General features: G+C 30.8%; 1 protein-coding gene across 2 annotated transcripts in view; it reads left to right on the forward strand.

The window, feature by feature from the left end:
• The window catches only part of LOC118186782 (uncharacterized), a 43,049-nt gene that overhangs the window by 23,654 nt on the left and 4,230 nt on the right, over positions 1-15,165 (forward strand). For both annotated transcript variants that reach the window (XM_035356924.2, XM_035356925.2), the window contains exons 5-9: positions 594-809; positions 5,740-5,933; positions 9,948-10,095; positions 14,095-14,153; positions 14,243-14,321. In XM_035356924.2, coding sequence (XP_035212815.1) covers positions 594-809; positions 5,740-5,933; positions 9,948-10,095; positions 14,095-14,153; positions 14,243-14,321 — 696 coding nt within the window. The remainder of the gene's footprint in view (positions 1-593; positions 810-5,739; positions 5,934-9,947; positions 10,096-14,094; positions 14,154-14,242; positions 14,322-15,165) is intronic.

The following is a 15,165-nucleotide window of genomic DNA, read 5'->3' on the forward strand; positions in this document are numbered from 1 at the left end:
TTTTACCTATTCACAGAGTCATCAAAGGTTGGTGACTTTTTGTAGGGGTGCAACTAATCAGAAAGTTCCCTGTATATATTATTATTGATTAAAAAAATCATTATTAACTAATTACAACTCATGAAAATTGCATGTATCATTACCAGCATTTAAAAGCATTTAATATTAGCATTAATTGTATATTTATAAAGCAAGAAAAGTGTCTGCAGATTATGAAGAATGTATTTTCCATTTAAAACTAATGAAAAGAAATTGTCAGTATGGTTAATAATCTGTGTTTGAAGACAGGAGATTGGGAATATTTCTGTATTTCTTTTATATTTACCGAAAGAAACTTGATTTACTTATCAGTTTACTCAGAATGCTTTAACTTAATATTTGTTTACTAATATTATTCCTAAAGTAATAACGCTTTTAATTAATTATTTAGCAAAATAAGAATTTTTTATTCTTTGATGCAAATTTTGATAAACAACATACAATGACAAAGGTTTTTGTTAAATATGCTTTAATAGTCATTTTTATGGTAAATTTTTAACAGTCTGTGAATTAATTGAAATATTATTAATTTTTGCAAATAATTCTGTATTTAGATGTAACAGTTTAGCTGATGATGAGAATCGTCTTACTGCAACACTTTTATCTTGTCTTCTTCTCCCTGCTTGCCATCTGCATACATTGAAGTATTTAATGCATTTCTTGGCTGATATTGCATCTAACTGTAATAAAAATAAAATGGGTCCTCACAATTTAGCTTTAATCATGGCACCAAATATTTTTGTTTTCGCAAATGATATTGCAAAATCAAGGCAAGTATTTAAAACTATTTTTTCTTTTTAATATATGCAAATTATGTGTATAAAATAATATGACTCTGAAATTTTGCAGACAGGAAATTCAGTGTGAAAACTTGATGTATTTTGTTTTTAATTTGTTGAAAAATAATTTTAAAAAGTTCAATTTGCATCATATATTTTAGTTTTACTAATTCAATTTGCTTTATACATTGTTCTAAAATTTAATAGTAACTCACTTTTTATTTATATTAAATTAAAAAAAATTCCAGGATAATAAAATCTTTTCTTCTAATTTTTAAAAGCGAATTTTATTTTGAAACAGTGTATGTACACATGTATGCATGAATATATTTTGAAAAATATATTCATGCATACATGTGTACATACACTGTTCCAACTAAAGCAATGGTTTTGACATAAAAGCCGCAAAGGAAGAGATGTTTACATTTTTAAAATTTCAAGTATAGGCAAGAAAAAGTGCCTAAATGAAAAAAATATTCTCCTATCCATTACTTTTTTATGAAGAGTAGAAGAAAGATAAAAATTATTATCTGAGTTTATTTCACAAATATGCACAAGAAAAAGAGCACAAAAGGAAAAATATTGTCCAATTCATTAATTTTCCATGAAGAACAGAACAGCAAAGAAAATTATTTCATGTCTATGAGTGTATTTAACAAATATACATATTGGTATATCTATTTGGTAAATAATCAAATTCCACATGTTTAAAACTATGTTACTACATTCACTTCAGTTGAAGCTTTCATACGTGGGGATTATAGAAGAATGTATCTTATAGACATTATCGGGCTACTTTGTCTTCCTGAATAACTTCCTTTTTTGTTACATTATTTATTCTGAACTTTTTGTTGCACGAGATGAATTAAAAAAAAAAGTAAAAAAAAAAGATTTTTGTATACAAATTTCTGGCAACAGCATATTACTTGAAATGAGAAATATTGCCTGCTACTTTTTAATTAATTTTTCTCCAGAATGTTGCATGTAAAAAAATTGAAAGAGGGTTTTTTTTTTTTAATTTCTGAAGAGAAATTCCTGTTTTGTAATTCAAAAGCATCACAAAAAACATGGTATTAAAATTTCTAAATGAAAATAAAGCAATGTTATTAACTAGAAAAAGAAAAACCACTAATGGAAAACTTCCTACATGGAAAGAAGCCTTCAAATGAGTATCCAAAAATGGCACTTACTGTTTTCTAATGTTTCTAAAGTTAAATCATCGATAACGAGAAACACAGATTTAAAAGAGTCCACAGTTTCATGATCATTACAAAGCAGCTGTAATAGATCAATGTTTCCAAGGAGGTATTGTCGTAGAATCACATTATTTAAAAACTGAAAAAGACTAGTTTTTACTGCATCGAGCTGTAACTGGAGAAAACAAAGACATATCAAAATTTCACTTTGATTTTGATGCATTATCTTATGCTGAAGGCACACTATCACTGAATGATTGTTTAGAACCAGATACTTCTTTCCATTTAAAACCTGTTTGACTGCTTTCAAACTGATGTGGATATGGACTTGTGGCTTTTGGAAAATGCAGCTGTGGCTCTCAAATTTTCTGAATTTCAACATGTGGCTGTCATTAACATGAAGTTTGGCCAAACCTGCTATGTGAGGGCTGTCTAAAAACTATCCAACCTTCGGCCAGGAAAAATATATTACGTATGTCACAGAATTGGGATCCCTAAACGCCTTCAAAGTAGGCCCCCTTGTGTCTCCATATGCTTAGCCCTTCAATCCATTCACTGCTGAAAATAATTTTGGAAGACTTCTTTTGAAATGGTGTTTATCTCTGCCATTGATTCTGCATTACCTCTTCTCTACTTTAAAAATGGAATCCTTTCAATGTCGCCTTCAATTTAAAAAAACTGCTAGAAGTTGCAAGGATGTCTGGAGGAAGGGAGGTGAATGACTGTAATTTCATGTTTTGTGAAGAAAATCTGGATCGAATGTGCTAGAGAATTGTCATGACGCAACTGCATGTTTTTGATCATCCAGAGGTCTGATCTTTATGCTGAACTCCATTACGAAGTCGGCAGAGAACTTGTTTATAGTATTCTCATTGTATGCCCTTTCGATGTGTATTCATGATACACAATTCCACGAATATCAAAGAACACAGTTAGCATCGTCTTGATTTTGCTTTGCATCTGTCACGTTTTTCGACCTTGGGCACTCCATATGCTTCCATGGTAATGAATGTGCTTTTGCTTCTGGGTTGTACCCATACACCCATGACTCATCTCCAGTTATCATGATGTTCAAAAACTCAGAATCAGTGCTCATAGTGTCCAACGGTCTTGTGCAACTTCAAGACAAAGTTCTTTTTGTTCCTCCGACAACAGCTTGGGCACAAATTTTTCAGCCACTTTGTGAATGTTTAAATCAGCATGCAAAATTGCATGTATGGAATCTTTTTACGAATCGAAATCTCTTGTCTGATCAAACGGCAATTTCTATCAGCAACAGCTGCATTTTGAGCAGTTTATGGCCTCCCAGAACGCTGATGAACTCGACTTTCCACTGATATGTGGGGATTTTTGAATCAGTTAAACCACTGCTTAATTTGTGGTACCCCCATAACATCATCTCCAAACATTTGCTGGATCTTACGAATCGTTTCGCTTTGAGAATCACCAAACTTTTGACAAAATTTGATGCATAACTTTGCTCAACTTGTTCAGCCTTCTTGAGAGAAATAAAAAAAATCTGACAAACACTTATAATAGCACTTCACTCAGTAACAAGCACATGGCCTCTGGCACACTTAAATGCAAGTTAAAAATTCAAGCCTGCATACTAAGCTATCTCCTTTCACTGTACGAGGGAAAATTCAAGGTAAGATACTTTTCAGACAGAACCTCGTGTATACTATTAATATTAATGGTGGTTATTGCATCATCAATTGAAATATGGCAAATTTGTACAGATAAACAATAACAAACGACAAACCTGTACAAATCTTGCATCGTTTAATTATTTCTTATTTTGCACTACTTAGTTACCTAAAGGTATACCTTGCAAAAAAAAAAGGGGGGCAGTTCTATATCTCTTATTCTACTAAACAGATTCTCAAAATTTGACTTGCGTTTTCCATGTCTCGAAAGCGTAACTTAGGATATATATTAAATTTATATACAAGGTGGTTAAAATTAAAACACCCCTACTCTGAGCTCTCTATACATCAAACTACCGAGTGTAAAGGCTCCAAAATTGTTAAACATACTATTCAAGACATGGGAAACGGATTACGTGAAAAACAAATAGTTCCAGAAACACCGATAGATGGTACTGTACAACAGAACATATGCTGAAAAGACACAAAATACACTTTATAACACATTTTATTCAAATTTACCAAACATTCATATCACAAAGACCTTATCGATGCAAGGGAAGCTGCTGAATATGGTTTCCTTTGTCAAGATGTAAAATCTGGTCTGTGGACTGCTTGTTCAACTGTGGATCGTAATTGGTTGATTGAGATGCTTCTCACATGCAGAGTGAGACTGTCTTTCATATCTGCCAAAGTTACCAGACTTTGTTGATAAACAAGAATTTTTAAGTAACCCCACTGCCAAAAATCACATGGATTAAGATCTGGAGAACGAGATGGCCAGTGAGCGAAATTGCAGTTACAATGACAGTTTAAGTTTCTTAACTTTTTTGTTCTCTTTTTTTCATATCAGCAATAGAAATTAAAAAGGAATATTTCCGAACTTTTTTTTTTTTTTTTTTAAGTATTATTATTATTGTTATTATTATTTGGGGCTTTTTAGCATATTTTCCGTTGCACAGTGCCACCTATCAGTGTTTTGAGAACTATTTTTTTTTTTTTTTTTTTTTTTTATGTAATCCATTTCCTTGTGTTTTGAATAGTATGCTTAACAATTTTGGGGCCTTTACACTCAGTAGTTCGATGTATAGAGAGCTCAGAGTAGGGGGTGTTTTAATTTTAAACACCTTATATATAGTATTATTGTAACATAGGTATTTTGACACAAAATCAGACATTTTCTGAAATAGCAATTTTCTCTATATTTCGATTCTACAACTCAAATTATGCCTAGATATTAAATTTTGTAATTTTTAGTGAGAAATGTATGCAGAAATTAAAAAATTTATCTTTGTGCGGTTTTTTTCATTTGTGCTAAGAATAATTCTCTTAGCAAACTTCTTAATTTATAGCAACCTATTTTTTCCCTTTTTTCATTGTATTCAAGTGAAAAAAATGTCATTGTTCTTACTTTCAAATAATTTTAATGCAGTATGTAAACCACATTTGGTGTTATTTTTGCTTATAATATGCCAAACTTCAAAATGCACCGGTTGCGCTTTCGAGACGTGGAAACCATAAGTTAAATTTCGACAAACGGTCCAGTGGAATGGGAGGTATGGAACTGTCCCCCCTCTTTTTTTGTTCAAGGCGTACATTCAATACATGAATTTAAGTACAATTTTTAATGCACATTAGATTTTTCTTGATGATTATGAAACGTGTAATATAACTCTGTTATAAAACATAGTTAAGAAAGGGGGGAATTGATATTTTTATGTATTATATAACTTAATTTCTTCAGCTTTTGGCTAATTAACTGCAATCTACCAATCTAGGCTACCAAAAGATCCCACTAGATAATTATCTGAGCATATTGCAACTGACGTTAGTAAGCTGAGTTTCTTTTAAAATATTTTTTAGCTTTTATGCATTTTTTACATTTCAATAACATGTTTGTTTTCCATTAATGTAACTTTGTTGCTGGATATCATTATCAATGTGTTCGTATCAAAAAGATGGATGTTTGTTAACTTGAAAACTAAAGCTATAATTCTTGTCAGATTTTATATACTTTTTCTTTATTTTTTAATTATAATATTCTAGATTCTGATTTAATTCTTTTACATGGGTTTGCAGTAATAATCTTGTACAACTACATTCATCAGTAATTCAATTATTGATTGAAAATGCTGATAAAATTGGAGAAGTTCCTGCTTCTGTGTCTTTACAACCATCTGTATTAAGTGCTGATGATTTAGACTCATCCGGTGATATTTTGGATAGTAGTCCACATAGATCAAAGAAGAAACGGAGGAGTGGCCCTGTACAAGGTATAAAGCAATTTTGTATTTCGTTAAATTTCAATTTTAATTTTATTAATAACAATCTTGTATGTGTACTGCTGTTCTTCTTAAAGAATAAAAGAACAACACTTTACTTTTTTATTTTGTCTAATTGCAGATTTGAATAATTCTTTTAAAGTAACACTCTAAAAACTTCCAAAAATTTATAATTTTAGAAATTCTGATAGTAAACAGTAACCTCTGCCTTCCCTGGGGGGGGGGGAATTCTTGAAAACATACCTGAAAGAAGAATACTTTAACCTCTTTGCTTCTGACATCACGCGAACAAAGTTTCCCATGTGCCTGTGATCTTGGAGCACTGAACGTCACTGTGTGCCCAAGAGAATTTCGCAGTTAAACCTAACGTGCAAAAAGAATTCCTATTATACCTGCTTTTTATCTAAATGTTTGGATTCTATTATGTGTTATTTAAATGTTATTTCTTATTACATAAACAGAAAATCCTAATACTTAAAATAAAAATTCAGAATAAGTTAAACTGCAATATTAGTAATAATGATAATATTCTTATATTTAAATTATTTATGTGCAATTATGTAGGAAAACCTTAAGGATATAAGTATCAATGCTTATTTATCCTGTCACTATATTTATATAAAAGCTGCTTGCATTATGTAAAATGTTTGTTAATTATAAACGTGTTGTTAGCGTCACATATTTTAATTTCATAAAATAAAATAATATTCATCAGGGCCCTCTAGAGATTCTATTCACTAAGTTTTCGTGGCTTTGTATACATTTAAAATTTGAAATAAAACGTTCCGTTTCAGTGTATCAAATATGATATGGTGGGCTGTTGGAGACACTTTGCTTCCGTATCACAGTTGATGTAGTGGCGTCACGTATATAATGTGCTATAAGAGAAGTTAGAACTTCAGTTATCAGGATTACAGTAAAGGAAGTTATCACCAGAATTAATATTTAGGACTGCATGCAGTTGGAGTAGTTTCAAAGTTACAGGATCCAAGTATAAAAAAAATGGCAGTGTGCAACTTTGAAAAGCAATGACAATGTAACAAGAAAATTATAAGGAATACAAGATTCTTATATTGTTACGTCGAAAAAAAAAATAATATATTTTTCATTTAACTTTTATCTCTTTAAAACTGACTGCTTGGTGCCACGACAGAAAAAAAAAACAAACTAAACTAACTACTCTAAACTTGTACTTACATAATCAAAACTTTTAAATCTAAAAGACATCAAAGAAAGATATCCTCCCTGGTGTTTTGGTACAATCACGATTAATTGACAAAAACAAAATTCGAAAATGCACTTCCACAACAAAATCTTTTACAGGCTATCTCTCACTAAATGAAAACTAATTTAGATCTCCAACCTGAAAACACATAAATTTCAATCTTAAATCTAGAGATAAGCTTAAACCTTGAACATTTCAAATATCACACAGAACTCTTCAAAACACCGGGGAAAGATACAATCTCCCAATTAAGAAGTCTACTCTTCAAATCAAAATAAATTCAGCAAACCGATCGTATAGTCACCAACACTAAAATTAATTTTTTTTTTTCTACTACCGCAATATAATTACCCAGGTTCGGTTGAAAAACCATGTTTCCGTAAGGATCACATGGGTGACCTACAGTAGACCACAATTAATACACACAAAAAAAACGTACAATATTAAAGATAATAAACACATTTATTGAAAATTCCCACACATTATAACTTAAGATAGCTGGCCAGACTACCCCTACAAAATCTTTTAAAGTTATTCATAGTTTTTTTTTTTTTTTTTTTCAAATCAATCTCATATTTAACATTAATCCATTAATACAAAAATCATAGCGAAACACGTCACAGTTCTTAATCATTTTAAGCAGGAAACCAAGAAGATTAAATTTAAAAGAACTAATTTAGAATAAAACATATTGAACATAGCACTTAAACATTAAAACAAAGATTCACTTCCTCCAATTAGTTCAATTGACTTCTGACTATTAAACATTAAATAAAAAATTACTATCTCAGCTGGAAGTTTGGTAAAAATATTCAATTTTTAACTACTTAACATGTCAACTCTTGCCTTAGTATTAAACATTTCCAAATTTAAAAAGATTATGTATCAAAATAAAAAGTCACTCACGAAATCGGCGTACCACCTTTGAGAGACTCAGGGAGCTGCCCAGATCCATTGATCCAATTTCAAATCACCGAAACAATAACTACTAAATCTTCATCGTTGTTTTCCGGAACCGGAGCCTTTTCATAGTTCATAGTTTTCAAATTCCTCCGTTAAGCAGCACATTAATTCAATCAACTTCCCGTTTTCGAAGTTCCACTTGAGATAAGAGAAGGGGATCGAAACTGGAGACAAAAGACCCAAGCAGACCTCAGGCGATGACGACTTTCCATATTTCCATCTTTTCGAAAGCAAAATAGATACTCCAGCACGAACGAGCAGTTCAGACTGTTCCACAGATGGGAAAAGAAATCTCAGCGACGAAATTGAAAATAATAGGCCGCAAGAATCGCCGCCGTCAAACATGTCGAGCGCCCACACTGTCTCGGACCCTCCTTACCCAGAAATCTCGGAGATAAAAACTTAACTGTATACCGCGGTCGACCACCAAAGAACCGCCGCGTTTTTCCTCCGCACCATCTCAGCTCCTCACTGACCGCGGCCGCCGTCAAAGTAGCAAACCCCTAAGGCTCCAAAAAACCTCTTAAAAGTCTTCTCTAAAAATCGCTTTTTTTTTTTCAAGTCCAAAAAAGATCCCCTGCCTTCCGTGCAACGGCTTAAGAAACCTCGGTTTTCACACACCAAGAAACGCCTCAAAATTACTATTGGTTCAAACAAAACTAAAATTAAAAAATTTAGCCAATCTTAAGGAAACTTAGAATCCCTTTCGCCAATTAAAGAAAGGTCATAAATCGCCACTGAAATTCTCAGAAATTCAGAACTTTCTACAAGAAGACAGACCCTTTCTTTCCCACGCAACAGAAGAATGTTTCCAACCTATGACTCTGTCAAAATATCGCTGCCCCTTAGAACTATTCGCCTCTGAACGAGAAAAACACGTGTTTTCAACCTCCGTAAAAAAAGGGGAAAATGCAGCTGGACAGTGATCTCTAACCTCCAAGGAAGCCGAATCGTGAGAAACGGAGATACACCCGCGCCCTTTTAACTGTAACACAATTCTGCCAAACTTAAAGGGAGCTTTGCCGTAAAGTTTAACAATATTAAATATTATACATTAATTTAAAAATAAGGATAATACAATTTCACAGTAAAATAATACGCAAAAATTATACACAACAAAATTACATAAGAATTTTCCATAACAATATGCTATATCTGTAACTCTTTAATATAAAGAACAGTTTGTTCATTTAACTTCTGATGGAGTGACTGGCGACATCTCTGTCAACTTTCAAGCTTGACATGATTTGATCAGATATCTTTCTTGTTGCGTTTAAGGCTTACAAAATACATCAGTTTTTATGATTGAAATATGTGTGTGTGTTTTCCTCAAGAATATTATGTAATTTTAAATATAGGCTTTTGATGTTCAAGTCGGTAACTAAATAAGATGACTGTTTACGTAATTTCAGAGTGGAAATTTTCTCATTGAATGATCTCTTTTTCTAATATGAATTCTGTTTTTTATATGCTCAGCCATCTGGAATTTGACATTTTCCGAGCTGTCTGAATATTTAAGCTTGTATTGTACCTTCACTGTGTTTTTAAAAAGTTTAAAAAGTGTTTAGAAAGTTCCAGGAAGTCAAAAATATATTATGGATTTTACTTTCAGAGTATATAAAATTATTTAAAGTTTTAAACAATGTTTGAAAGTAATTTACTTTCAAATTAAGCTCAGTAGGAATTTGTATGTTTAATTACCCAAGTAAAAATTAAGCCAAGAATTGTTTTACCTTTGACCTAGTAATTTCAGTTGCTTGCTAAGCTCATTTTTAAAATGAACTTTTAAGTTGTTTAAATTCTGTTTTGATTTGCAGATCTCTTCACTGGCATAAGGAAATTAGTAGGACAAAATTTAACTCCTCCATCTCAGCGAAAAAGAACACCAGAGCTTTGTGGAACTGATCCACTATCATACAAGCGAAAAGCAGATCCTGAACAGATGGCAACAAGGGTAGCAAAAAAGTATGTTTTTCAAAAAAAAAAAAAAAAAAAAAAAAAAAGAGCAAATTAAATTTCATAAAAATGCAGTTATTACCAGAAAGCAGATCTTCATTTAAGATTTCTGATATGTTTCTCTGGTGTTTGAAGTTATTTAATAAAAGTCTGAAAAATTTTAAAATAAAGTTTTATAAATTTTTTTTTTTTTAAATAATTTATTAGAGAAAACTTTAACACTTTAAGCACCACCTTATTGGGGGGAGGGGGGGAAAATTCTTATTTTGGCCGCTATTATTATTTTTTTTTATTAACATGTAAGTTTTCTCCTAATGTCATTTAATGTATTTATGTTTCTAGACCTTAATTAATTGTATTTGTCAGCATGTATAAGGCCCATTTGGGCAAAAATATATATTGTGTGTTTAGATACAAATAAGGCTTAATGTGTTAAATTTAAAGAATTATATTAGAGGAAATTTTAGCTATTATCAAAAGTAATAAAGTTTATTCAATGCTTTCATTATGGTTAAAAAATACTGATTTGCTTTACTAGTAAGCCGGTTAAAAGTTTTTTTTTAAAAAACTTACTTTTCATGTTTTAGTGTTTTACAATCTTTACAACAGGAGATTACAGCATTGATTGTTATTTATGTTTCATAAGTATAAAAAGTGTCTTTACAAAATCAAGCATACCACCTGGTATCTGAATTTGCCTTCGACCAATTAATTTTTTATAATGGATTTCTTATTCCTAAGCTATTGAGTGATTGGATGAATGATGGAAAGGACATAGCAATAGCTATCAAAATAATGAAAGGTACAAATAACACTGTATCTGATAAGTTATTTGCTTCTAATTACAAAAATGCTTCATATCATTATAGCTAATTCTTATGATCTTGTACATTTAAATCTTTCAGATGTGATCTGATTTAATGGGTTATTGATTGCAAACATGGAATCTGTTGGATAAAAGTGTTTGTGATTTTATTTAGGAAATGTCAATGCAATTTTTAATATGTTTACTCTTCCCAAAACAGTTTAATATGTTGTAATGACAATATTAGTTTGTATGACAATTGGGCTGTATGCAGAACCCAGAAAGTGGAGACTGACTCAGCAAAACTGAGTTTAAAGCTGATATTTTATTACAAAATATGTTCCTCTGTTCCAATCGCTTATTTCATTCAGAAAAAAAGACTATCAATCTACATCAAATATTATGTTTTGTGAGTCTATGTCAAATTTGCTTCATTGCACTGATTGAGAACTATAAGTGGAATATGTGTGGAGATTTAAAGCTATTAGGTTTGTTACTTGATGTATAATAAGGTTATATTACTGTTGCATAGACTCTAGTTGCTACAGATTCTGCTAATTTCTTTGGAAATTCCTTAAGTACCACTTACTACAGAAAATAATGAAAAAAACTACGAAATTTACAGACAGGGGGCAAAAGAAATGGTGTACATGACTGAGCCACTTGTTCATCCAATGATTAGTGAAATGGTCGTGACATTATGTATCACATAAATGGTCATTCTAGTTTTGAAAAGTAGCCAGTCTTAGATCTGCAATTTTCCATTATCTGATTATTCATCTTTCTAGTCAAGCACCGTATAGTGAAGGATAGCAAGGTAATTGCTGCTCATATTTGGCTAGATTATAGCCAGAAATGTAACATGTACTTCTTGCACATTGTGATTAAACTGGAAGCTTTTTAAGTTCCTGAACTGTGTCACCTCAGAATTAGGCTAAAATATCAAGATAGAAATTTATATTCTGCAGAATTTCTCTGCATCTAGAGTTTCTAAAGATCATGCATATTGTATTGTATGAAACAAAGACTTTTCAATTTCATACGATGTAAAAGATGACTGTAAATTGCAAGTATTTTTGAGTTAAAATAAACAGAAACATATGTTTCAAAAGCCAAATGCTATTTAATTTGATTTTTAATTGAACGTAACCTTTCAGTTTTATTTTTGGACCATTCAAAGCAACTCTTAAAATGCAAAGTTTTTATATTCTGCCATGTAAAAAAAAAATTACCTCATTCAAATGCAGCTTCTGAAAAAGTATATATATATAATTGCTTATCATATAATTTTTGGAAGCACTATTCAAATTATTCTGAAATTTTAATTGACAAAATACTTTAATAAACTTTCAAATTAATAAAAACAATTAAGAAAGACTATTTGCAAGACATAACAAAATCTTTCATAGGAAGTGGAAGGCAGACACTTAGTGAGTTCAGTTTATGCCAAAATGTCTGTATGAGAATTACTTGAAATATTGCTCTCTAACTCTTTAGAAAATGAATAATCACCCTCATTGATGTCACTAAGTAGCTCATTAACCATGCAAGCATATTGTTCAACTCTAAAAGTGTCATGCAAGTATAAAATAAAAAAAAAGGGTTCAAAGGGACGTCAGAAATACAAATGTTTATATCAAGTGGCGAGCTAAGGAACCCGAACTATGTTTGTTTACATTCCGCTTCCCCGAAACAGCCGACTCCAATATTACGCAGAATGTGATCAAACTGAAGGTAAGGATCTTGAATCCATATTAAGTTCAAAAGTATTGGACACTGTATGCCATCTTGGGGTGTTTGAAAAGTGTTTTGGCTTAAAATGCATATACACATCACCCATCCCTTAAGTATGTTTACCGGTGATGTGTGAGTGGGACACTCGGCTACGAGATACATTCCTAGGGAATGCGTATATGGGATGCTCGTCTGGAAAGAGCTAAAAATGGAGAGCTGTTCGACCAAATTCAAGTACAAAAACTCTTGAAACTGTTCTCATTGAAAAATAAATACGCTGACAAATGAATTATGCTATAGAAAGAGATACTGTAATTCAGAGCTTAAGCTTGCTAAGAATGCTGTTTATAAATCTTAACAAATGCAATTTGTAAGTGAATTATGAGTATTTCTGGTATTGATTATATGTATATTTCTTGTTCCTATCTAGAATTGAATTTTTTTTTTAAATTTCCTTCTAGAAATTATAATTCAGAAATCTGATAAAGGTGCATGGTTTATGGATTCTGAGTTCCCATATGATTATTTGTCATTTAAAATATTTGGTTCAATAATGTATTAGCAGATTTAGTGATATTTCTGCTTGAGTAATAAAATAATATGCTTCTAATTTACAAAAAGTATTTTTTACAATTCAGTTTTTTAAATTTATGGATTTTAAGTTACATAATTAAACTAATTACATTTAATGGTTAATTAAAAAATGTGTGCTTTACATGCATATTTTAAAGTTGTAAAAAAATTGTTTGTGCATTGACTACTGACATGTTTTGGTGTAAGTTGGAGTTTGTGTTAGTGCTTTTCATGTAAGTGGAAGACAGTCATGACTCAGTGTTGTTGCTTTTTGCATAAGTGGAACAGTCATGACAAAAAACTCATTCTGACTAAAAAGAATGGCTAAAAAAATGTTGTGTTTGATATGGGAACTGTTCTGATCATGCTGGCATGACAAAATGTTGCTTTTTATCTAGAGAAACCTGTGAGCAGGTCTTGACATTTATTTTTAGCAGGTGTCCATTTATGCATTTTCTTTTACTATGTTTTATCAGTACAGTACAGAAAGGAGCAAAAAGTAAGTATGAAATTCTGTTTCAGATTGGGTAAGACTGCAACAAACCCATGAAAGGTTTAGCTCATTTAAAGGTTTCAGTGAAGCCTAGAAAACCATTGAAGATGAGCATTGGTGTGGGAGCTAGTGATGAGCAGAATACCAGCAGATGTCTAAGTTGTAGAATGTTTATGCAGTATCAGCAATTTCCCATCCTCTTTTGTGTGTTTTTTAAAATTATGGTTGGGTTAATTACGATTTGGAGTTGACCAAGGACTAGTGTATAGTTTAAAACTACTATTTAGGATTAAACTTTAAATCTACTGTATAAGTTTAATGTAAAAAAAATTCTCACTTTTTCAATTAATATTGTTTTTCTTATCTGATATTGATACATAAATGAATATTTTTCTTTTAATAGGCAGGCAGTTGCTAGAAAAATGAGCCATGATGTAGTAAATATCACCCCTAATAATAAAGGTAAAACTTTCAGCTCTTTTGAGGTAAGATTGTGAAAATATCATTTTAATTATCACTTTAGATAATTAATCATTTTAATTCTGTTGTAGTTCATAACTCTGGAGTAACAAGTGAAAAAGTCAAAAATCATCATCGTCGCAAATCCTTTGGTTTACTTCGAAGGAAGAGGTAGACAATACACTTTTTAAATTTTTATTCAGTTTTTTTTTAAACTCTTTTATGTTAATGCCATCACCTGATATTTCATTATCTAGTTAAAAAAAAAAAGGTTGCCAAGAAAATGATAGGCTTCAATATAATTTTTCTCCTCTTTCATCTGATCTGTTTTTTTTAATGTAGCTGAAAGACCGATTACATTTTGAATGTGGTCAAAAGAACTGCTTTAATATCACGGTGATATTTAAACATTTAGAACTGAATGTTTTTGTTTAATGTGCAATAAAAATTTAAGATTTATCAAGGTGAGGAAAAACAAAATTTTCTTAAGGAAACAATATTTGTCAGACGATAAAAATTATCATGATAATGAAATTCTCTTTCAGAAGAAAAATTTTTGGAAATGCATTGCTAAATTGCATATTCACCAAATTGGTCTAAGAAAAGGAAAACTAAATTGTGGTAGTCGTATTCTATTTGTTATCAGACTGATATTTACTTTTTTTAATAGGAAAAAGAGTTTGATTTTAATTAATGTAATGGTTGTGCTTGATGTATTATTGCAATTTTTTAAAAATAATTAGCATAAATTTGCTTATTTTTTAAATCGTCTTTTTCAAAATATTCAGCTTGTTTCTGGTTTATTCTAGTTTTGCACACTTTGTATTTTTTTATTATGTTTTCTTGTTTTTTACTTTTTATATTGCACTGTTTGCATAACAAATTTATGTATATGATTCCTTCCTTACTACATGATACAGCTTTATAGCAATAAACAATTTATTACCAAATTTATTGATAAATAATGATAAATGATAATTGTTATTTTAAACTACAGAATTTCCATAGATTATAA

Source organism: Stegodyphus dumicola, chromosome 12 (genome assembly GCF_044657685.1).
Source record: "Stegodyphus dumicola isolate Sdum_Otavi_A_Nest chromosome 12, ASM4465768v1".
NCBI lineage: Eukaryota > Metazoa > Arthropoda > Arachnida > Araneae > Eresidae > Stegodyphus > Stegodyphus dumicola.